Source organism: Pyxicephalus adspersus, chromosome 6 (genome assembly GCF_032062135.1).
Source record: "Pyxicephalus adspersus chromosome 6, UCB_Pads_2.0, whole genome shotgun sequence".
In the NCBI taxonomy this organism is placed as follows: Eukaryota; Metazoa; Chordata; class Amphibia; order Anura; family Pyxicephalidae; genus Pyxicephalus; species Pyxicephalus adspersus.
This window is the reverse complement of record NC_092863.1, coordinates 47,588,964-47,614,422: the sequence shown is the minus strand read 5'-3', so window position 1 is coordinate 47,614,422 and position 25,459 is coordinate 47,588,964. Positions and strand designations below refer to the sequence as shown.

General features: G+C 37.8%; 1 protein-coding gene across 1 annotated transcript in view; it reads left to right on the top strand.

The window, feature by feature from the left end:
- The window catches only part of ARVCF (ARVCF delta catenin family member), a 372,226-nt gene that overhangs the window by 329,137 nt on the left and 17,630 nt on the right, over positions 1–25,459 (top strand). Inside the window, exons 12-14 of the mRNA XM_072413926.1 lie at positions 1,555–1,726; positions 4,639–4,656; positions 10,274–10,345. Coding sequence (XP_072270027.1) covers positions 1,555–1,726; positions 4,639–4,656; positions 10,274–10,345 — 262 coding nt within the window. The remainder of the gene's footprint in view (positions 1–1,554; positions 1,727–4,638; positions 4,657–10,273; positions 10,346–25,459) is intronic.

Here is a 25,459-nt window from a genome sequence, read left to right as displayed (position 1 = left end):
TGTACAGCATCGTTCATGCATCGTGCAGTCTTTTCTCGTTGGAAAGGATCGTGAAAGATCCTTTCCAACGAGAAAAATTGCAGGTGTGTATGCAGCTTAAGTCTTTTAAACATATCAGTTGGAGGATCAGAATTACAGCAAAGTCATGTCAGGAAAGACAGAGAAAATTTTAAGGTACCTATATTTTTATGGAAAAGTGACTTAAGTATTGCAGCCGAAAACTACTATGAATGACAGTCAGACAAGTTTTCGCAGATTAAGAAATCAGTAATACCAGTCATATTCATGTTTTCTGAAAATTCAGGTACATTTTATTGCCCAATTCTATATAGGTGACAAAAGCAGTAGACTTCTTTCTTGTGTAAACTATGGTATTTTATTATTTTTAAAATTGTAGCCCACACAGCAGTCTGACCTTTTCCTATGTAACAATGTTGGTGCATGGGGATGGCCCCAGCACTGTCATAAAGAGAAAAGCACATGCTTTCCCACATATTTTTTTTTTGTCCGTAACTGAGTGGAGTGATGCGGGAGTGAAAGAAAGCAGAGTATATGTTGTTGGTGCATATTATTTTTATATTGTTATATTTTTTTGGTTTTACTGCTGTAATGCTGTTTATTTCAGGGAGTTGTACATTAGCCATTAAGGCCTTAACAGATATTACATTAAAATCACACTTTATGGGTGCTTCCAACTGGATTGATAAGATATCAGAAAACACTGGGTGTGCATTGTTTTCATTGAGTCACCTGACTCCTAAACAGGCCAGGTTTATGGAAAGGCATCATTGTAGACTAAATCCTCATACCGATGACAATGAGCTGTCAAAGGATTGTTGCTGGAAACATACTTTTGTGATCTTTTCCATTGACGGATGAAGAGAACATCTTCCAGCTGGTTGCCTCAGTATCCCTTAAGGGGGCGGCATTTACATGATTTGTAGTGCCATGTTTAGCAAATGTGAACTTGCGTTCAGGTGGAGCCTGAGATTTGGCCATTTAGTTAATTGATGTGATTGACAGGTAACATCCCTCCAGTCTCACCACCAAATAATTGGCTGCTGCATAGCTCTGTGGATGTGATCTGGCAGCCAAATATCCACAAGATTGCAATAAGTGTCCCTTCTGTTCTCTTTCCCTATTGATCTGCTAACTTTCCCCATCAGCTGCTCCTCTACTTATCTGTCACTACCAAGTCACTGCTCCACCACTGATCTCTCACCAGCTGCTGTAGTCCTCTTCTAGCCTGTTTCCTCTTTCTTCTAAGCCTATCCCACCCTCCCCTTTCCCCAGCATCTGTACTCACTGGGTATGTAACAAACAAGTCCATTACTTTATTATTACCTCCATGATATCATTCTAGTGCTTACAGTGCTTTAGTCTTAAGTTTATGACCTTGTATGGCCCTAAGAAAAGGGGAGGCGCAAGGACTTTGTTGGCATTTTAGAATTTAACTGCAGGTACAATTTAACATGTGTTGCCTTTTAAGTTTTTTTTACATTTAGTCTCTTATAGAAGCTGTCAGATATAAAAAGTTTTATCTTTTGCTTGCAGTCTGTGGAGAACTGTGTGTGTATCATGCGTAACCTTTCTTACCACGTCCACAAAGAAGTGCCGGGAGCAGACAGATTCCATGACTTAGACAGCACACTGCAGACTGGGATTGGTGGACAGCAAAAGAAAAAGAAAGATGATGCTGGCTGCTTTGGAGGCAAAAAAGCTAAAGGTAACTTAGATGTAACAATGTAAGCTGTCTTTGTGCCTTCTGCCATAATCACCTATTTAAACCCACAAACATTGGCTCTCCATTTCCTAACATGTGCAATGTCATGTCAGTGCATTGTATTCTAACCTACTGATCATTTTTTTTCTCAGTTAACTAACTGATTTATCACTAAGATGTGTACATCAACATTTTATATAGTTAACTTTTGGAGTATGTTATATACAAAAGTCAGTGCACAAAGATTATCACATGGGTTTATGCTCCTAAAAATATTGCGTCTGGCTGGCATGAACAATGGGTTTCCATGAGGTGTTAATTGAGGAAAGGAGGACAAGTAAAGGTGTGAAGTAGTGAGACTAATGAGACAAAAAAAGTAAGTTAAATATTAAATGCCTGTAAAATAACCCATGCAGCCCTGTGAATTGACATTTTTGTTGGGTCCCATGCTGTGCATATGAGTTGTTGGCAGGTGGGATTGTTTTTTCACTCATTATGTACAGGCTTGTCTCCTAACCAAATAACCTCTGTTTTACTTTACAATGCATATTTATGCTTGTATACATAGTGTGTCTTACTGTACATTGTCAGACTGTTTAGGCATGCTCAAATATTATACGGAATGGAATGGTTTTTCAACAGCTAGGATTTAGTCACCGAAACTTTGGAGTTGATAATAATCTATTAGCTCATAAGTTAAACAAGTGTTTGCCTGCCTCTTTTGTCTGCCACCCACCCTAACCTGTTATCACCAAAACTTGAGCAAAGTCTGGCTTGCTCAGGCTTGCAATTCCTGTGTTTATCGAGGCTGCATTCCAGCTAGATTCCTTGCCATGCTCTCTCACAAGTGTGTAATGGCTCAAGGGTTTGCCTCCAGGCCCTGCCCTAGCCCTATTACTACAATGATAACATTTTTTTACAATGTTGGATCCCACAGTGCTGTCTGTTTGACTTAAGCTACGTACACACGTCCAATGGTTCTTGCCCGATAATAGGTTCAGGGCCGATATTGTACGAGAATCTGGCGTGTGTACAGCGCCCATAGTCCGAACGACCGTCCTGGCGGATCCACTGGCGATGGACGACGAACAATCCTAATGCAAGGGAAGGGGGAGTGCTGCTCCGTCATTCTCCCCCTCCCCTCTGCATAGAGCAGAACGGTGTTGTATGTACAGCACTCGTTCATGCCTTGTGCAGTCCTTTGTCGTTGAAAAGGATCGTGAAAGATCCTTTCCAAGGACAATAATTGCATGTGTGTATGAAGCTTTAGATTGTGTAACAATAGAAATGGGCTGGTACATACAGTTCTATCTAATAATGGAAGCCATGTACAGACTAGAAATATGATTTATATGTCATATCCCAGCTATTTTGATTTACTATATTTTAAATTACCATGGCTTATTTGTTTTATTCTTTTAAGCATGTTTCCATCCCAAGGAAAAAACACCACAGCAGGAAAATGTTTATTCTATTGTGAGGAAATGTTGAATATTTATGCTGGCCATACACTGCTTGATCAGTGCACAACAGGTAACATTCTCTAGTAGGAGGCTGTCATAGGTGCATTCATGAACCTATCATTCCCATGCAAACATTTTTTTTTAATTTGAATATGGCTGGGAAAAATTAGAACTCCTCAGAAGTTACTATAGCTGGCTGGATGCTTGTTGAGACAGGAGATGAAGAGAATCACTCCAGGGCTGCAAACATCAGGCCTGGCACTTTTAACTCTTCACTCTCCAGAAGAAAAAAAAACTTTATTTTTGTATTTCACCTGACTTCTGCCACTGGGACAGGGTTTCTTCATCCCCCCATTTGCTGAAATGCTAAAAAAAATTAAAAGAAACATCTGTGGAGGAAAAAAGTCGGGTACATTTATTTGTCTTTCACTTGTCTTTTGCCTGCAAGATTTGCTGAAAATAAAATTTTTTTCTCAGGATGATCTTGAAGAATGTTGTATGGCCAAGTATTTCACGAGAGTTCGACTCTGTGCTATGTTGCATTTTCTTCTCATGGGATTTGAAGTTCTTAGCATTCTTTAGGCTCCCATTTAGCCTAGAGATGAATAAATCAAACCCAAGACTCTGTTTATTGGGCCAAAAAAAAACGAATATTGTCTTTTTAAGGTTAAGTCATCATTTCATGAAGTAGGGGAGCCACATTTAAAAAGTGGGCCTTTGTATGCAGTGAAAGGTCCAACAGCTTTTTGCATAAAGCAGAATTTCAGTATTGCATTACTGCAAGTGGACATATGAATAAAAAAATATGCATAATAATTAATCAGTGGTTATACAGCCAAAATAACTGCTATATAGTAAATAGTTTAAATAAATTAGCTAAAATAAAAAAGGTAAACCAGATGATAGTAACCCAATGATGATTGGTATAGGTGAACCCAAGTTGATGACTTTTTAACTGGCAACAAGCTGCAGATTTACAAAGCAAAGAATGACAAAGTTCAAGTGTTTAGCACTGTAGCTGAAGCCAGCCCAGCGGCTTCAAATGATGCAAATATTACTCAGAACTGCACAGTTGAAAACTATAAGAATGCCTGTACTGTGGTGTACTTTGCACTTGATAATTGCTCTGCACTGTGTGTAATATTGTTGTAGAGTTTCATGTAAAGGATAAGGTAAAGTTGTATTTGTACATTCACTTTAGCTAAAATACCCACAAATGCAGATTCCATTCCAGGTGTTCTAGGTAACACATTTGTTATCTTACTCTTTTCTGTACCCACTGTGCCCCAATCTCCAGTATACTAGACAGATTTGTGACACTTTTCATTGTTCTTTGCCATAAATGAACCTCAGGTGTACGGAAATACAGATCTGCATTGTTGTGATTCATCTGCCAACTTTCTCTGTCCCTCCTGTAATTCACCTTTCTTCTCTTGCTTTCCTGCTTATTAGAGGAATGGTTTAACCAAGGTGAGTCTGTACCCCACCTTCACCCTTTCTGTCTTTGTGATTTTATAGATAAGATTTTGTTTTTGTTTCCCAGATCCCCTTGTTTACAGACCAAATTATTTAATGCTTTTTGGTTTTGTTCTGTTATTCCCCATCATGCAGCTAGCAGTTTTTTTTTAATGCATACAAAAACCCTTTTCCTGCAGACTTAATTTATTGTTCCAAGTGACAGGCCTACGCAGGTGCCAACAGAATTGTGCTGCTGGAATCGCTGTCTTTAAAAGTTAATTCTGGAACCTGTCTAGGACACAACTAAACATTTTTTATTTATTTGTATTAATAATATTATTTATATTATATATTCATACATTGACAAATTGTAACAGCCATAGCCTCTAGGAAGAATTCATGGGAAATTATTCCATTTGTGTCTGATCACTCATTAATGCAGTCACTGATGAATTTGCTTTATCTCACCAGGAAATATTAAACTATACTCTGCGGATTTAAATATAATGGCAAATACCTATGAGTACAATTAGACAATTGCAACACACACGTTTTAAAAGCTAACCTTTAGCACTCATAATAAAAAGTTGTTTTAAATATTGGCTAGTTCCTAAAAATCCTTCCAAGTGTAAGTATAAAGAAATATATGTTCCAAGCTCATTGTTTTGTCCCAGCTTTGTTTTTTATCTATTTGATCCTGTATTTAGACCACTGTTCAGAATGATCAAAGGTTCAGGTTCTGCTGGAAGGAATGCACTGTGGGTTAGCCTGGCTTCCCAACAATGTATTGCAGGTAGTGTATTAAGCCAGACGTTACCATACTGAGCAATCCCTGTTGCAGTGCCATATATTTTAAACATCTCCTCGGTACACATGCGTTTTAGTGCTTCATAACCTTTTTGTGGAAAAAGATAGGTGCTACAAGGTGCTATAAGTGATGTTAATCCAGAAATGATACTCACCAGCTACTTTATTATCTACACCTTCATACTAGTAATTCTTTGTTGTGTATATTTAACAAGATCCTGGAAACATTCCTCAGTGATTTAGGTCGATATTGACATGATAACTGCACACAGTTTGATTTGTCAGATGCCTATGTATGATGGAAATCTCCCATTCCACCACATCCTATAGGTGCTCTTTTGGATGAAGGTTTAATGACATTGAGTACAGTGAACTCACGTTTAAGAAATTGGTTTGAGATGATTTGAGCATGGGGACAGATCACATTTTCCTGTGGGGATCAGCCATCCAAAAATTGGCACGTTGTGGTCATAACGGCATGGACAAGTCAAGTACAATGGTAAAGTAGGCTGTGTTAAGGGGCCCAAAGTGTTGGAAAAAAATAATGTAATGCGCCTGGGCACATAAATCACAACCAACTCCAGGGAATACTTTAAGCAGACTTTATTCCGTAATCCAGGTACAGGCCGAGGTCAAACACAATATGTCAATCAGATAAGCAAGGTACAAAAGCATGAGGCAGAAGACCGTAGTCAGGCACAATCCGAAGTCAGGGCAGGCAGAGCTCATGTAAGGTCAATATTCAGAAGGGTTTCTGCTGGTAATAAGTCAGAGCTGGTGACAAGACACGAGAAGACAACAAAAGTCAAAAGGGTTATCCAACACAAACAACTCACCCAAGCACATACAGGCTATACCAGGCAAGGGTGCTAATGACAGGGTCTCATTAAATGGGCAGAGTGCCCAATCACATTGCGCCACCTTCCACTATTGGATAGGTGGAAACATACTGAAAAATCCCCTGCGGCCGATTTAGCCGTCAGGGAATACAAACTATGCATGCTCCTCCCCCAGGGGCTACAAGAGGCATGCACCTCTTACAGAAGGACCCCTGGGCGACGCTATACTCTGCACGCCTGGAGGAATACTAAAGGGCGCGTGCAGTACTGTGCACGCCTGCAGGGATGCCCTTCAGCCGAACAGTAGTTAGGCTGGGACGGTTCCCTCCGCCAGTGAGAGGAGATTAGCTGCGAGCAGAGTGGTGTCAGACCCGGCCACTCTGTCTGCTGCAGCGGTTTCCTCCACGCTGCCTGCGATCCCTGGGGTCGCCCCTGAGGACGACGTGGGATCATTGGCGGGCTAAGTACCTTACAATTATCCCCCACCTCATTACAACACCACCACCAGCCTGAGACTTTGATAAAAAGCAGAATGCAACCATGCTTTCATATTGTTGACTCTAAAATCTGACCCTACTATTTGAATATTGAAGAAGAAATTGACACTTCAGACCAGACAATGTTTTTCTAATCTTTCTAATCCCTGTGCAATTTTGGTGAATCCATGCAAATTGTAGCACATGCCTGTTCTTAGCTGGCAGTAGTGCCTGTGGGCCCGTGCTATGGTCTTCAAATGCTATAGCCCATCTGCTTCAAAGTGTATTACATGTTCAGAGATTACCTTCTGCATACCTTGGTTGCAATGAGTAGGTATTTCAATTACTGTAGCCTTTCTATCATCTCAAGGCTGTCTGGCCATTTCCCTCTGACCTCTGGCATCAACAACACATTTTTCCCCAGATAACCATCAGTCCCTGGATATTTTAACCTTTTCAGACCATTATCTGTAAAACCTACAGATGGTTCTGTGTGAACATTCCATCAGATGAGCTACTGAAATACTCAGACCAGCCTGTCTGACACCAACAATCAAGGCATGTTCAGTTATTTTAATCACTGATGCTGAGTTTAAACTCAGCAGGTCATCTGGATGATATCTGTATGTTTAAGCATGCAATAGGTTGCTGCCTTGTTACCTTGTTACTGGTTTATTTATGTTAGATATTTCCTTTAACAAGTAGGTGAGTTAGGCGTACCTGATAAAAAGTGCCCAGTGGTTGTGTATTTCTAGAGTTATACAATGTAAAAAGTAAAACTATTGTGTATCACACATGTTTTAGCTGCAGGTACATTTGTTAGTTTTTTATTTAGTCCTGTGTCTCTATGAATTTATCTTAGATCCTCGGGCTTAACATGGGACCCTAATGTCAGCCCAGGTCTCTCTTCTGGCACTAACCTACAACCCAGTCATTCATTCATCAGGTGACAGACCCTGAGTGGGCAGAGAAGAATCTAGTGTTTGAAAGTTGAATGTTGTGGAAGGAAATATTGCTTGGTAGGGACATAACTCTGTGTGACAGTAAACAGTAAAATACTTTTTTTCCCAATTGTACTACTCTCCTCTTGAACAGGATGTGACCTAATCATGCAAATGGCAGCTACCAGCAGTATCTGTGCAGTGAAATAGGGGAATTGTGCTTTTTACAGAGATTATTTTGCGACAAAGGCAGGTAGAACAACTATATGAGCTGGGAGACTGTATTTCTGCTTTAATCTTAAAATGTTTAAATATTTTTTTTATACTGTAAACAAATGTAACTACAAAGAATGATGAAAGATTTTTGTCTAATTAATTTATCTTTAATTAACTTTTTTTTCCAGATTGCTGGTGTGCCTGCAAAAATAAATATTTGCTGTAGTTGAGAGCTCAGCTATTTAAATGTGCTTAGCAAAGAAAGTCACTAGTATTAGCATTACCTGAGGATAATTTAATAATTGAATACGTCATTATTCACTTTATTACCACTGGTATTAGCCCGTTCACGTTTTTGTTTGATAATTACTTATTTGTATTTTAAGCACGATTTTAGCAGTATTTTAATAAAAGCATTTAAAATTGTGTAGTAAAATCAAGTTTCCTTTTGGTATTGTTTTGATGTGGCTGTTTAACGCTACCCTGGATAGCAAACATCTTGCCTGTGGTGAAAGGCAGATCTGTTTTAGCAAGTTAGGTAGTACTGGAGGAGTCTGCTTGAAGAAGCCTCTTCTGTCTGTGCTAATATAAATATGCTAGGTTGGCATTCCAGTTCTTTCATGATTATAAAGCATTTTGCAGAATCTTTTCTGCAGGGAAGGTAGGGAAAGGCAAAATGAATTGACCAAAGAGGTCAAGACACATTACAATTGCAAGATTCAGGTGTACATTTGAAAACACACCAAAACCAGCAATGGTTTGATTACATGCACAGTTAGTACATACATTTTATGACTTTGAACTATAGCAAGTAATACAAAGTAGTTAAAAAGACACTTCTGCATCTTGTACAGTGATTTTTTTTTTTGTATAAGGAGTAAAATTTGATATTTTGTATGCTAAAAAATTTTCTGAATATATTAATATTAACATTTTTACTGACCTGAAACCTGTTTAAAATTTCCTGCTATATACAGACTCATACCTTAATTGAATTGAATATTTCAATAAAGCTAAATTTAAGGCTTTCTCAAAAATACATTGGTTATAGACAGAAAATATATAGGTACAAATGATAAAAAGTGCACTTTACTTGGATATTTGCACCGCACCTAATTGAAGGTGATGTTAACATACCTATGCTATGGGGAAATGTAAGGCCATAATAAATGGACCAAACTCTTAAGCTACGTACACTTGTCCAATGGTTCTTGCCTGATAATCGGCTCAGGAAGATCTGGAGAATCTGGCTTGTGTGCAGCGCTCGTCGTCCATCGTCCGAACGACCATCCTGGCGGATCTATGAACAATGGACAACGAACGATCCTGATGCAAGGAAAGGGGGAGAGCGCGCAGCAGGGTGCCGCTCCATCGTTCTCCCCCTCCCCTCTCTATAGAGCAGAATGTTGCTGTATGTACAGCACTCATTCATGCCAACGATAATTGCACGTGTGTATGCCACTTAAAATTTTCTGCTAGTGATGAAGCCTTCTTGCCTCCTCCATCTACAAATTTCCTTTACACATTCCTTCTCTTCACACATTGGCCAGAAAGGAGGCCTATTATTGTAATGCACCAATAGAAATTGTGTGTTGGGGAATCCAGGAAGAGTGGCAATCTTTGACACTATTGGAGGAGCTTTGTCTGTTCAGAGCGGCCCAACTTTTAGACATAGCATGCTTTTTGTGTGTCCATACCTTCTACCGCAGTCTTTGACATGATGACTTGCATTATTAGGAGTCAATTACACCTCATGTGCTCCATATTCTTTAGGTTCTTGTTTAAAAATTACAGCAATTAGCAGTGAAAAGATTAATTAAATTGGGGTTATGCAGCCACCTGGTACATGGGTCATTGAGATTAAAGATTGATACAGGTAAATAGGATAAGTGCATTAAACTTAAAAGTATACAATTTAAAGGCATATTTATCTTCTATAAATATTAAACATAGAAGAAATGATTAGATAAAGCACGCATTGCCATCTTTAATAATGTGATACTGATATGACCATTATTCTGCATCATAATAATAATGATTAAAGTAAATAAATTTCTTCACACTATCAGTATTTTTGTGTGGTACAAATACTACCCTTTATATTATGTTATATTACTATTATACTATTTTCCAATATATTATTCTTCTTCTGCTGTCCGCATAATGTGTACGCTCCTTCTCTACTGCAAGGCATTACGCGCTGAAACAATTGCGTGCATGGGTTTTGTAAAAAAAAACAGGAAAGGTGATATTGAAATTGATTGGCTTGAGTAATTTGTTTTAAAGTGTATACATACCTGCAGGGCAGCTCTATTTTTCCACAAACTAACATACAGCTTCTTGGTTTCAGGAAAAAAGAATGGAGACATGGACAAGAATTTTGACACCCTTGACTTGCCAAAGCGTTCTGAAAATGCAAAAGGTACTGTATTTTGGTGTCTTACAGATTTCTAGCATGGTGCCAGAAAAACATGTGACTATCAAAGTGTAGTAACGTTAAAAGTAGTAGTCAAGTTAATGTTTGCTTTCTTTTTCTTAGATATTTCAAATAAAGTTCGCATTTTTCTGGTAGTATAAGGGGGGGGGGGGGGGGTTCTTTTTGGAAACAAACAAGCATGCATTTAACAGGTTTAGGTAATCTGATGGTATCTTGTGTGTGCACTTTTGAAATTTTGCATATCTATTGATAGGCTAAATACACACATTCAAGCCTCCTACAACTGTTTCTATGATAAATGTCCAGTGTGTCATAGTATTAAACACAAACCATAAACCAACATTTAGATTGCATGTGTATGTTTCTGTCAACACTAAAGGTTTTGGTGTGCTTTTAATATGACATCTGTAGTTTAATGCTGATGGTGCCCACCATCTGGTCACTGCATTACCTGCATTAATCACCATAGGTCTCTAATACCATTAAAGCTACATACACACTTCCAATTATTATCGTTGGAAAACGAACGACGAACGTTCATGCACGATATATATGAACGATCGTATAGCACCGATCCTGCACATAGAGTTAACGACACGATCGTTCGTAGATATTGTACACACAATAGATACGATCGTTTGAGCGATAGAGGAACTATGTGCACGACAGGAAAGTGACGGACGTTCGTTCATTACGCATGCTCAGACCATGGACGATCAACGAACGACCGTACACACGAACGATGTTCAACGATCGTCGTCCAATCCGATCCGTCGGTCCGGTCGTTCGTTTCCAGCGACTTTCCTTGTTCGTCGGCGTCGTTGGTTACTCTTTTACGAACAATTTTTTGCCCAATCGATCGTTCGTCGTTCGATTGGAACGATAAAAATTGGAAGTGTGTACGCACCTTAAGTCATGCATCCGGAAAAGTCCTATTGTTTGTGAATTTCCCTGACACTGCTGTTAGGAGAAAATCTGGTGAAAATTCAGGTCTTTTTACAAAACAACAATAAACTCAGATGTAAGCAAAGTCCAAGGAACTCCAAAGATAGCCCAGTTGTATCCCTGACTTGATGACCAGGCTTGAGTGTTGGCTGCTGATGTCTATAAATACATTTATTCTATATTGTTTGATTTTTGCGAACATATTTGAGAACTGCTTGTATGCTGCATTAGCTGATTATTAACTTGTGTCACTAGAGAACCATTTAGAAATGATTATGAGTGCTTCTTGTACTCTGGTTTATTTATCCTGATTGCACTGTTGATCAGAGAGACCATGGCAGTGGAATCCACATTGCTTGTGTTTGTTTGTAAAAATTAAACTGTACTTGTTTTGTATAGAGTGAATCTCTAAAGGCCCCATACTATACACCTATCTCATTTGGTAAAGCTTTTCTTTCTGGATCATTATCACTTTTGATTTTGTTTTGATTGTTGCACAAGTCAGTCTTTATTGCTCAACTGAGAGAATACTAGATTGGATGGGAAATTTCACTCCTGTTTATTCATCTGTCAAGTGATAAGTAAGTCAGTCACTGGACTTCTGGGAAATCTCATGCCATTTAGACAAGGTGACTCATGCTGCATTTTATATGGTAGTTAGTCATTCACCTGAATGTCCCTTTCATATGTTCCTAAAGCTTGTAAATAACCCTTAGTTTTATGGTTTTGAAAATCTAGTTTTATACTCCTCCTTTTGATATTGTTGATTCTTGGCTAGCACATCCTGTGCTAGAATCAGCTTCAGCATGGACAGTGAGCCCTGTGTGACCTTACATTCTTTTCTGTATTGATTGCATCTGAAGAATGCCCACAAGTGTCATTTTACAGAGCCTGCATGTATCTGAACAGATGATTATAGATTGCTAAAATCCTTAAACATTGCAAGTATCTATGTCCATATAGTCCTTTACAAAGAATCACATTCCTACTGCATAGGGGAAGCAGTACTAAATAACATGTTGGGACACCTCATTTAACTTTACCTAGTTTAACTAGTTTTTTTTAATGGTCTTTTAGGAATGCATAGAGCAGAAAGATGAGCCACCTACTGCTTTCAAGTAAGGCAGTTACTGAAATAGAAGTTTCTTATTTAAAAAAAAAAAAAAGACTTTAATATCTTCTGGAAATTCCGTATGTTTTTTAACATGTCACAATGTGACATAAAGGACATATTTCATGCATATAATAAAAATTTTTTCACATTTACATCTGCATATCAAGCACCCATTCAGATCTTTAATTGCCTTTTTTTAAAGGCGCAGTCTAACCAAAACTTCTATTTTACCTATTAGTGGAACTTGGTGAGCTAATCTAGTCCTTGGTTGTTTCTTCATTGCAGATACCCCAACAATGAGCTCTTCCTGTATATTTTTTTTATTATGTTCTGATATTGTAAAAACATAGAATTAGCCAGTAGGAGGTTACATAAAAGCTGGAAAATTATTATCAGATCCTTGAAATCCCTATGTGCATGTGCACCACCACTGTAGGAGATTTAGAGTATAGTTTTATAAAAATGGCATCTGTAGAACTAATGATGCACCACTTAAGTAATTATGTGACACACTGAAGTCTGTATGGTTGTCTTCAACTTGAGGATGTTACTGCAGGCTTGTGGACCTAATGTCCCAATGCCTGCCAGTTTTGGACAAGGACAAACATTGCCCAAGTAGTCCTGAATGTAGGTTTTCATTTTTATTTAGACCAAATGTAAAGGTAACGCCTTACTCTGTTATATACAGAGTATAATATTCTATAAAACCTAGGTGATCTACAATTATATTCAATACCGAATATAGGATTTGGCCATGTATAGATATAACTATAGAAAATAGTTCTAGATTTATTATTGCCTCACACCTGGAAAATTATATTTTCCCATTAGGTATTAATTCTAAAAAGAAGACTGCAGTTAAGCCAAAAGTGAAATACACATTTGGATTACTATGAATGAATTTGGGTAAGTATTGTGTATGTGATCTGCTTAAGTCACAACATTTTGGCAAAATTCACTTTGTAAACGCTGAAAGTTGTATTATCTGGTTTTCAATATATAACTTGCTGCAGTCCATAAAGAGAAAATATTGTGAAGTCTTGCATTCCCTGCATCTCCGTTACTTCCTCTGTTGATTTTTCTTATCATATACTTGATATATTCAGGACACCATCTAGGGGCTAACGAATAGCTTATTCTCATTGGAAGGGTGGCAGGGAAAGCCACAATGGAATGCTTCTTTTTTATTTATTTATTTATTTATTTATTATTATCTAAACTTTTACAGACAGCTAAGATGTTAGTGTCAGCTCCTCTTCTATACAGCACACATTATTACCTAATATATTAAGGAATACCACAAATCAGTTCTACTCAGTAGGAAACAACATTGTATTTACACACTGCCTTAAAGTTCCTGGGAGTTTGGATTTGGTTTTCAAAGTAGAAGAGCTCTGCAGTAACTTTCTCCTTTTGAGGAAAATGACTGTGGAAGTTGTTTGCATCATATAGGACACAGCAACAGTGGTTGATGCACTGTAAATACAGTGTGTCAACTGGGTACTTACTTTGTTTATCGAAGTTCTTAATAGTAAGTTCCTAGGTAGCAAAATATTCAAGGTTGTGGAGATGGCGGTGGGTGGATGTTGTTTAAAGTATCAACTATTACATGCTGCTGTAAAGGAATGTTCAGAAGTGGGGGCCGAAATTTCACATGCTTTTATTTCAAAGGTGTAAAGATTGCTTTTTTTTCTCGAAGAACGTCATTTAATAAAATATAAATAATGTACAGAAAACAGCTTTTCATTAAAGGTTGCATTATGTTGTGTTACCATTTTGCATACAAAGTTTACTTTGTAAATTGTTTCTGAACTGAGATGTGGATTGGTGAAGGGCTCCTTAAAACAGCCTTGACAGTACAACAACACATAATTTGAGGATTTGTGTCCAGTCTTTCCTGTTCCCAAATATATTTACAAAGCAAGAAAAGCCATGGATTAAGATGTCTGACATAACTATGGAAAGGTCTTTTAGTGTTATTGCTCGTTCCTTGCTGAATGGTTTTAACCACAAGAATTTCCTTCTAAAAATAATCCTTAAATCACAGAGAGGCTGCTGCAGGGACAGAACATAGCTAGAATGGACTGTGGCTGCTCTTTTTCTGTGCTTGCAATCTGCAGGATGGCCTTTCAAGCCTCTTCAGCCCTGCCAGGCGCCCCACAGTGTATTGCCCAAAGCTCATGGTGCCCGATAGTGCTTAATGACATTTTCTAAAGTGCTAGTGTTTCTCCTTGCATCAGAAAGATAGAATTCCACAGAAATTTACAGTTAATGCAAGCTCATCAGCTAAACAGCTGGAAGTTTTTAGCAGTTTTTCACCCACAACAGACCTTGAAAAATGTAGCAACTGTAAAAACATTTACTTTATTTATTTTTTATTATCACTAGGAAAACACTTCCCTTTAATTAAGCAAGTAGCATGTGCAAAAGATGGTGAATGAGCTGTTAACACTTGTTTACAAAAATATATTTGTATTTATATATTTTAATCATTGGATCCTTGCGACTTGCAATATATGATTAACAGGAAAGTTCCTTCCCCAAAGGGCAATGTGCTGAAGAAAAAGTCCTGAATTAGTATTCAATAGGATGAAAGAAACAAAGATGAAAGCACAATTAAAAAATGAAATTCTACACTCCATAATGATCTATTTTAGTCAATAAAAATAAAGGATAATTGGAGTACATTCAAAAAAAATTTGAACACACTGCTCATTTGAGTGGAAAAAAAAAAAAAAATATATATATATATATATATATATATATATATATATATATATATATATATATACACACACACTGTGTGTGTGTGACATGGCTGGCTACTTGGGAAAATCCTGCATTATGGTTAGAGATTGTATTACATTTTACTTTGTATTAGTTGTACTACATTATACATTTACAATATATTTATTATGTGAATGTGATTCATTTTAAAAAGAAATAATCAACCTGTAAATATACAGATAAATTAGCTTCTTCTCCTGAGTATCTATTCCCTAGTGTCACTATAAATGTAAACAGGCTGCCATTACATTATCATGGCAAATTCCCTTAAGGAACATTAAGTACTATTTGTCAGGAGTATAACATTTATCTTGTACATTATTCATAATTCATAGCAATATGGTATACACTGCTGACATGCTGTAAGATGACTGGTTACCTATGTTATTTCCCTAGTGGGTCTTTTCTCTATACACAGGCTTTTACATTTCAAACCTTTTGTTCTTCTTCTCTGGTGGCTTAGAGTTCACTTTGCACTTTTATATTGGCTCTCCACAAGTAATGAACAGTTATTGCAACAGACCAACATATTTTCCTCTGATATTAATCATGCAAAATGTGACCATAGGAAAAAAATGTAAACTTTTGCTCACTGTCCAGAAGTGATTGTATACATGTAATCAGTGAAGACATGTCTAAGTTTCATTTGGCAGTGCTGCAAGAGAAAAGCTTATCTAAACTTAGTTTAGGTCAGTGACCATATTGTGGTGCGTAGTTTACTATCCTAGGAGTTTTAGGAGCACCATCAACATTTACCATCAGAGTTTGTTTACTGTGTTCATTAATTGTAGAGCCTCTAATTGGTTATTTTGGTTTTTTTTTTTGGAGTTGCTGCCAACCCTTCCTCCTTTTGAGGTTCTATTTTGTCATGAATCAGGTACAACCCATTAATCGATAGCTAGTAGAACTACCTTTAGCAGCAATACCTTGAAGTAATGGTTTTCTGTTTTCATTCATTAGTCTGCCTCATCATTGTGGAATTTTGGCCCACTCGACTTTACAATGTTGCTTTGATTTGTTGAGGTTTGCAAGCATTCTTTATCCACAGCTTTCTTAAAGTTGTGCCACAGCATTTGAAGCAGGTTCAGGTCTGGACTTTGAGCAGAGGCCGTTCCAATACCTTTAATATTTTCTTTTTGGATTGTTCTGTTTTAGATTTACTAGTGTGATGAAACAATTGTCCTGTTGTATGACCCAATTTCAGGCAACGTTTGCTGTACAGACAGTCTCACATTTACAAGGGAGTTTGTTGTCTACTCAATAACTGCAAGGTGTCCAAGTTCTATGGCTGCAAAACATACCCAGATCATCACCCCTCCACCTGTGTCCAAGTTGCTTATTGGGAATATTGGTACAATGTTTTGGTCATGACTTGTATGTTTAGAGAGGTTTCTATCACATGTACCCTAAAGGCTAGTTCAGACCTGCAGTAAAAAAAATGCAGGCCTCTTTGAGGCCTACTAGGCACAGTTAGGCATCCAGGATTTTTCAGGCCTATTTTTGCAGACTTTTGCAAACTTCCTATTTAGCTACTTTTAGACTTTTTTTTTCTTTTTTAAAGCCTAGACTTTAAAAAAAAAAAAAAAAAACCTACAAAAAACTGTCTAATGAGGTGGCAGAGGTGGCAAACTGCCCCTGAATGCTGCATTGAGCATCCAGAAATTCTAAAGTCTGTCAAATTAAGGATAATGAATAGACCCATTCGTTCCAATGGTAAAAGTTTTTTTGAGCGGTTTATGCTTGGAAAAAAAACCCAGGTATGAACAACCGCTAAGTTATATTTTGCGTTTCCTTCTCATGACCTTCTACAAGCTCCAGCTAGAGCATAACGAATTGCTGTTACTACCCTCTGAAACGTTTACTTTTTATTTGTTGTAAATATATGTTACAAAATTTGTTTATCAATCAAAAAATATTGAAACAATGAAAAACACCAAAAGAAAGCTACAGGAAGTAATAGTTTGCAGGGGTTGTGTACATAGATTGTGCACCAAAGTATTTGGTTAAAGTATCCCATCAATTTTTGTCCATGATATTTTAATTCAAATTAACTTTTGTTAGGTAAATTTTTTTGAGAGATGATTGTGGGTAACAACAAATATTTTCTTTGTGGTACATAGGGATGAAAGTGTTGTACATTATTTATCTTACAAATTACTTATGAGAGGTAAAGTATTTTCTCATTATGCTGGTAAACACATTGCTATATATATTTATATATTTTATACCCACTGTTTGTCCCAACTCAGATTATTCCCAAGTGGCAATTCCAGAGTATGAAAGCTTAGAGCTTTAGTCACTTTGGACTTATCATTTATGTTAAGCTTTTCTGTCTAATCTTGTCTTGTTCTTTAAGTTACAGCGGCATTCTTTAAAAAACAGTTTCAAGTGCCAGAGATCCAGTTTTTACTATATATTCTATTGGTCTTTTGGGTGGGGCCATAAAAACAGAATTGCATGTTGGCGGTTGTAACTTACAACCTGGTCAGGCAGTTAAAATGCAATGCTCCACAGATGTTCAATCAAGCTGGCATTAGCATGATATAACTACCAGCAAGGGAAAGCAAAGCACCGAGGCCTTGCATATTTAAGCACAGAATATGCTGCCTTTGAAGTTGGAGGTGGAAAACCTTTTGAAGCTTGCAGCTGCACACCTATTTTTTCTTTTTTTGTGTCACAGCCACATTACTTTAATGAGCATATTTTCATAATTCTCTTTATTTTTGATGCCAGAACATCATTTTTTCTAAACTGAGAGGTAAAGAGCGCTGCATAAGTATTTACACTCCCCAGCCACTTTATTATTACACCTGTTCAGCTGCTTGTTACGAAAATATCTCATCAGCCAATCACATGACAGCAGCTCAATGCATTTAAGCAAGCATACATTGTCAGAATGACCTGCTCAAGGTCTCACCACATCAGAATGAGAAAGAAAGGTAATGGGGTGACTTACATAGACCAGCCTGCCTGGCACCAACACCCATGCTAAGCGTTTCAAAAACTGCTGAACTGCTGGGTTTGGTCAAAATCCCTAAAGAATGTTTCCAGCACCTTAAATGTAAGGCATGAAGAATTACACCAGTACTAGCAAGGTGTAACCAATAAAGTGACCAGTAAGTGCGTGTATTTGTAATTGTTTTCAGTGAAGATGTCAGAGAAGATTGCTCTGTTTTTTAGCCCAAATGAACTGCAGTAAGTGCGTGGTCTATCTGGAGGATGATTTATTCCCTGTTTGAATCAGGCTACCTGAATCAGATTTTATAAGCATATAACATGAGCAACATTTCCATTGGGGGATTCCAGCCTGAACTCAGATGATTCAGACTGTAATGTATAAAGAAAACAGGCAGTACATTTTTATGTACTGTAAGCAGTTATTTGTGTAAACAGGTGTCTGTTTAGCTATTATTGAATGGAATCGAGAATAACTTAATTTTACTTCTATCTGTTATGTTCACTGTGGTTTCATCAACTTGTGTATTTGGTGAATTCTATGAACTATTTGAACAGCTTCTTATTTCCTAGCTTTTTACGGGTGCTGATGCAGTAGCTATAGTTACTTTGTGTTGAAGAGAGCCCACTGACTGATGCTAGAGGTATTGTTGTCCCTGTAAGCCTGGCCCTGAGTTCTGTTATCCAGGTGAATAATGTCCTTGTGTCTTTATCCACGTTACACATCTCCAGCACTGTCTGTCCCATTCATGTAATGTGGTGGTTTTTAGTGGTGTGATAGCAATGGAGGATTTTTTTTACACCTTTCTGCAGGGATTGCTTGAGGAATTACCAAGTCTTCATGACAGATGTGTTCTTGTATTGTAAATGTTAAGGAAACCGTAGTGTTTTATAATTGCAGCCACAATGTTTCCACAAATTATCGTAGTATTTAAAGAGCAAGAATCATTTTCTAAATTTATTATAATGTGAAAGAGTGTTCCAGCAGAAGAAACTGAGGCTATTTAGGGTGGTGATACCAAATACCATTGTGGAGTGTCTGTGCTGTAGTGACTGGCAGAGTAATGTAATACTCTTCCATGTCAGTGGGTGGCAGTAGGTAGCTTAATTGCCTTGTTTATTCTTGAAGACATAGGAATTAGCTACAAAATTTAATTTTGTAACATTTTTGAATTGTGGTGTGACGCAGGATTTTTTCAATGAAAAAAATGTGTCATGGCTCAAAAAGGTTGAAAAACACTGGACTTAGATGGTTGTCGTCTTCTTCTACACTGTAATACTTTCTGGAGAAGCATCATCAACTGGTGGTGGCACTGGCGAAGATAACCCACTTTGCTTTCAAAGTCCTGTCCTCTGTTTTGTAGAGAAGTTTCCATCCATTCCATACAGAATGAAAATTGTAAACTGGTTAGAAACAAGCCCATAGTTGGTGGGGTAGGTAATAACCAATTTCCATGTCTTCCTGCCAATAGCCAAGAGTATTAGGCCCAAACCTCTGACTCCTCTAGAGAATCAAACACCATTGTTTCCAGTACTGCTTTCCACCTCCCATTCAGGTGAGAACGGAATATTGGTAAAAAAGGTGTGTACGAATGTAATGAACTACCTGTCTCCAGAAAATACAAATCAATTTGCAGCCCCAGAAGTTGAGATAGAGATCTAGGAGTATTATATTTAAAACAAGTATCTGTTGTGGATAGACCCATATGGTGTGCTTTTAAGGGAGATACATAGCTATGGTGAAATAGTTGGAAAGCATTTATCTATAGGAAGCAGCTGGGATGGTTTTCCAGGAGAAACAATATACTCTCGGTAATTGAGTAATTGTTAAATTTGGGAAGTGCACTAGCCATTAGGCTAATTCTTTTGTGGTACAGGAGTAATCAAATCAGTCCCTTATGAAAATCCTAGTTAGTTGAGATTGCCTTTTTGAGAGGTGGAGCACGTCTAAGTAATTTATTAAGGGGGTTAGACCTGTCTCCTGGGCCCAAAAAGGAAAAAAACATAACAAATATATCCCTTTCCTGAAAAATTGACAAAAATGAAGAAGGGGAATTGTGCTGCTTGTTTTGTATCTCCTGTACTGAGAGGGCACGTTTAAATATTAGGACTTATAGGAGATTGTGCAATAGGTGGGGACATAAACTTCTTTTATTGTAGCCATTTGTAGTTTGTCAAAAACTAAACAAAAAAAATGTTACTGGGATGATAACACAGGAGCACTGGGACATCATTTTTTTACAGGGATCTTTATGGCAACATTTCGGTGTACACTTTTGAAGCCTGTTTACACTTATGTGTTATTACATTATTGCTTGTGTATACATTAGCTATTGTAATAAATTGTGGTTTTCCAAATTTAGGATGCATGACACTATGTGGGACTTGTTAATGGCAACTGGGCCACCCAAAATGCACAATTTTTACACACATAAAAACTACATGAAAACTGTCAAAAGGGTGTCAGTTCTTGCTTTAAAAAATCTGCAGATTTAACAATGGTAAAAATGACTTTTAAAATAATAACGTGTTAAAGCTCATAAGATTTTACTGATCAGGTTAACATATACATTATAACAGTGGTGCCTATCACTTATTTCCAGCAACTTTTGCAGGTCTCAGTCAGTTTTAGTGCTGGAACCAAAAGCTGTCAGTAACTGCAGTCCAGCAGTCTGCCCAGGAGTTGTTTAATTTGGCTTCTGTTACTGAACATTTCTGCATTGTGTGTACAGAGGAAGAGAGGGGATGTCACAGATCTGCATTCTGTTCCAAGGCTTAGCAGCTCTTACCTGTCTCACCTGCAGAAGATGGCTGCATAGTAGATTACCGCTATGGTGATTTATTAGAATTTATCTTATGCTGCACAGCATAAATTCAAAGTCTTGTGACCAAAAAGTACTCAATGTTTTTTTTTTTTTCAGGACAACCAGCTAGGAGTGGACACACTCCTTCCCAGATTCAGCAATGTTTTTCTGTATACGCTGGGATCTTGGAGCAATGTGATCCTACCCTTATCAATTCATGAGTTTTTTGACTTCCCATTTAAAGCTTAAGATTAAATAAAATAAACAAAATATTACGTTTCCTGGTGCTGTTTTGTCATTAGTGAAAACCAGATATGGAAGCACTCATATCTGTCAGACAAAGGAATGGTCTTTGTGTAAATGTAACACACGCCTCCTATAATATATACCTTGTAACATTTGTAACCTTGTGTCCTTGTGTTTGTAATCTCTCTAACCTAGGACAGAGCATATTTTATAGAAATACTATGCCAAGAAGTTGAGCGTTTTTGCCAATTTCTGCAGGCTGCCTTAGTGTTTGCCAAAGTACAGGAATAAACAGAAGGAAGTATTTATAGGACACAACCCCTTTAATTCTTGCTACATTTGGAAGTATTAGAGCGGCGGTCCCCAACCTTTTTGGCCCCAGGGACCGGTTTCACGGAAGGAAATTTCTCTGAGGACCGGGGGGGTGCACAGAGAGAAATACTCGCGGCCCACTGAAAACACCGCCGCGGCCCGGTGGTTTGGGACCGCTGTATTAGAGGACAGTCAAGCTTTGGATAACATACCCCCCCCCCCCTTCAGGATATGCATCCTCCAGCAGTGAATATAGATGATTCTTCTTTTAGACGTCTATTTATGAGGCCTATTATGTATATGTTGCAGCATTTTTTTCTGCACCTTCTCTTGTACCTGCAAAGTTAGCCATTCTGCCAGCAGCTATGAATTATTTATGAGTATTATTGAGAAAATCAACATCCTATATGCTAACATCAGCATGCCTACTGTGCTTCTGAAGAGCACAATGACACTGTCACTGTGGGAAATGCCAATTCTAGTTTGCAGGTTAGTTCTAAAGCATTGCATGAGCTTGCATGATCAGGACAATATTCACCTAGCATATTTTTAGCTGAATGCCAATCAATCACGTAAATGCACAGATGAAATATGTAGGAAATGTTTTCGCTGCCAAATCACCCCTTCAGACAGCAGTTATCATCTTCTGCAAAGCCAAATCTTGGTCAAGCGCAAATCCCAGATTTCTGATTGAACAGTAACAGCAGCACCGACCCTTCTCACACTTGTTTCCCGGCCACATGGTCACAGTTTTAACACTTGAGCAGGGCCTGACTGAGGCTCAATGTTGACCCTCCTGGTCTCATTGTTGTGCAGGGGATAAAGATGGCTGATATCAAGGTAATTTCAGATACTTTGCTACTTAAATGTGAAAAGATCTAAAATGATATTCTTTATTTAAAAAATCTGCACATTGTGCACATATTCCTAGAACTGCAAGGAATTAAAATTTTAGTATACTGGAGGGATAGCAAAGGAGGCTTCATTTCATCCTGAGAATAGGCTTTATGCTTTTATTTTTGCTTGCTACATTTTTTGGACCCACTAGACAGCAAAACTGGTTTCCTTTCAGCATGAATTATTAGTGATATATTAATACTTCTGGAAACAAAGGTGCCTAATGCTCCTTGTGCTGTCTGGAGACTACTGTGATCCTTCCTAATCACCCATTCTGATTGTTGAAGAAGGACGGATGCTTCTTGTACAGAGGAGTGGGCAGTGAGTGAGCTGGATGTGGTAGCTGTGTTGGAGGAGAGGGCTCAGAGTTGCCACAGTTTACAGTGCTAGTAAGCATTAGATAAAGGACCATTAAATCATGTTCTAGCTATGAACCCTATGTTATTTGGATTTAAATTATTTAACAGCTGGTATGTTAACCCATTTGCTTCCTTTTGAGTTGCAGGGCGTCTCAGTTCCTGCTGCAAACAATATTGTTTTGGTGGCTGCGTGCCCAAGAATGCAGGGTCTGGGGCTCTGGGTCCTTGTCTAAATACACAAACAATAGCAGGGGGCTGCTTGCAGACGGAGTGAATGGGAAACAGCAAGCCATAAAGTGTTACGCCTCCCAGGATGTGTACGTGCAGATTGCGTTTTAATTATCATTTTTCTTCAGCCTCAAGTTAACTTTTTATAAAGTTGTGCTTTGTTATAAAGGAGGGAATAGTCATGCAAAAGATGAAGGAAAGGGGAAACTGTGTTGAGGAAAAATTTGAGATAGATTCCAGTATTCACATTTTTGTGTCTTATATTTCACATAAATATCCTGTAAATGACTGGATGCTAGTTTAAAATACTGTGAGCAAATCATCCAATAATATAGAGACATACCTTCCACTTTCTAGGAAGACACATCTGTCTCCCTGTTACATAAACCACAAAGAATTAATATGTAAAAGGTTGGCCAATGACCGGCAGGTCTCTGTGATGGGTGAAAAGACAACAATACTAGCAAAGGATAACTAGCACTTTTGGCATATTATGAATATCATAGTTGTCATTGGGTTTAATGTATCCCAGCCATATTTTGCAAAATAATCCTTTGTTTCAGCAAAATTAGTTTATTTATTAAAGTAAATCTTTTAATGAAATAATAAAAGTTGTCAGAGGTTCCACCACCATAGCTCTGAATTTACTCAGATAACTAGATTAAAAGCCTGACTTTACCTAGAGGACCTTATACATCACTCAACACTAATTTTGAACATATGATAAAATAAAATATTTATATATGTATGTAGTGTTTAATGTATGGTACCTGCCATTGTTGAATATGGTATAAACATTACACTATATTAGTTACCTTCCAGGAGGTAGGTTGTTGTGCTGCCTTACATCTCCACACCTTCCTCCACCACAGATGGGATGCCTCACTGACAAATAGATATGTGCACCAAGCAAAGCAAAATGGCACTTGATTTGATCATAAGGATATATTTATTGGGAGGTAGCATGTATATGTGAATAGGACTATACTCCAATACTGGAGACATGCTAATATCAGGGCAACATGAGCTCCCTATGATACACTGAAGATTTCTACCTAGTCAAAGCAAGTAGGCAGCTGAAAGGTATTAGAGCTGGGTAAAGTATAAGATAGAGCACTAGAAAGGAAGGTCATTTTGTAATTTTTTATTTGGCATAAACCTGATATGTTTACCTAGCTTTTTGGTAGCACTAGGCCACCATGTCTGACCCTTACCCAGAACACTATCTGCATAAAGTTTGTATATTTTCTCCATGCTTGGGTTGGTTTCCCCTCAGCACTCCGGTATTCACCTGTGTCCCAAAATAACATACTGGCAGGTTATTTGGCTTTCTCCAAAAACTTACATTAATGACATTAATGACATTTAACTATGGCAGGGACATTGGATTGTGTGTTTCTCTGAGTGTCCCTTACATCACTATGCAATAAAGTGACCATTCTACACGTATAGTGTTACATAACATGCACTATATGAACCACAAATGAACACATTTTGTTACCATTTTCCAGCTATTTAGGGGGACTTTGCAGACAACTACCCATTTGATGGAAGACCAAGTTGAATTTCTTTGTTGCAAGTGATGTCCTTCCAGATCTGTCTAGATTGTTCAGCATCACACTAGACCTACCGTGCAGGGTTAAAACCATTCTTGAAGCAGACAACACTCTCATTCAGAGGTCTACTTATAAAGTGTAAATCTGACTTTCAGCCACAGCCATTCCTGGTAGAGATATGACTCCCATTAAAGACACATATCTGGAAGATTCTCCTGAAAAAGTTCCTGAATGGTTGGATTAATAAATAGACCTCTTAGCATCATGTTAGTGTTGCTTTGGCCTTCATTACCTTCATCTTTTTTGAAAAATCAGTTCAATGTGATCAATCCTTTTTCAATCATTTCCTAATCTAAGGTTGTAACACTGTGCCTTCTCCTCCATTGTCAGCCTGGCACATATTCTTTCAGTTGAGATAACCTGTTCTTGCAGCCATCAGTGGAAAGCATGTATGTAGACAGAAAGTGTCTGTAAGGAGGACTCAGGAGATCTGCGCAGATTAGCAGTGAGATGCTACAAAGAATGATAATTGTTTAATACAAAGTCCTTTTGCAAACCTAATGCCATTCAGTTAGGGTTACTTATGCTTTAACCCTGTTTAGTTTGCTGGTTATGTGTTGATTTAAAATTAAAGGACAATGATTTTGCCTTCAATGGGTTATACGATGACAGTGAAATCACTGGGAAATTCCAATTGTCTTGGTACATAAGATTCCCTGGCTGTGACCTTGAGATGATACAGAAGAATGACTTTACTGCCCTCTTGTGGAAGCGTCACCATATGTCACCAACTTGGCTGAAGTGGGGAGGTCGAGGGGGGATTTTGTAAGCTTTTGTATTACTCCTAAAAAAAAAGTAGGGCTAAAATTTTGGTAATGTCATTTAAAAACAAGACT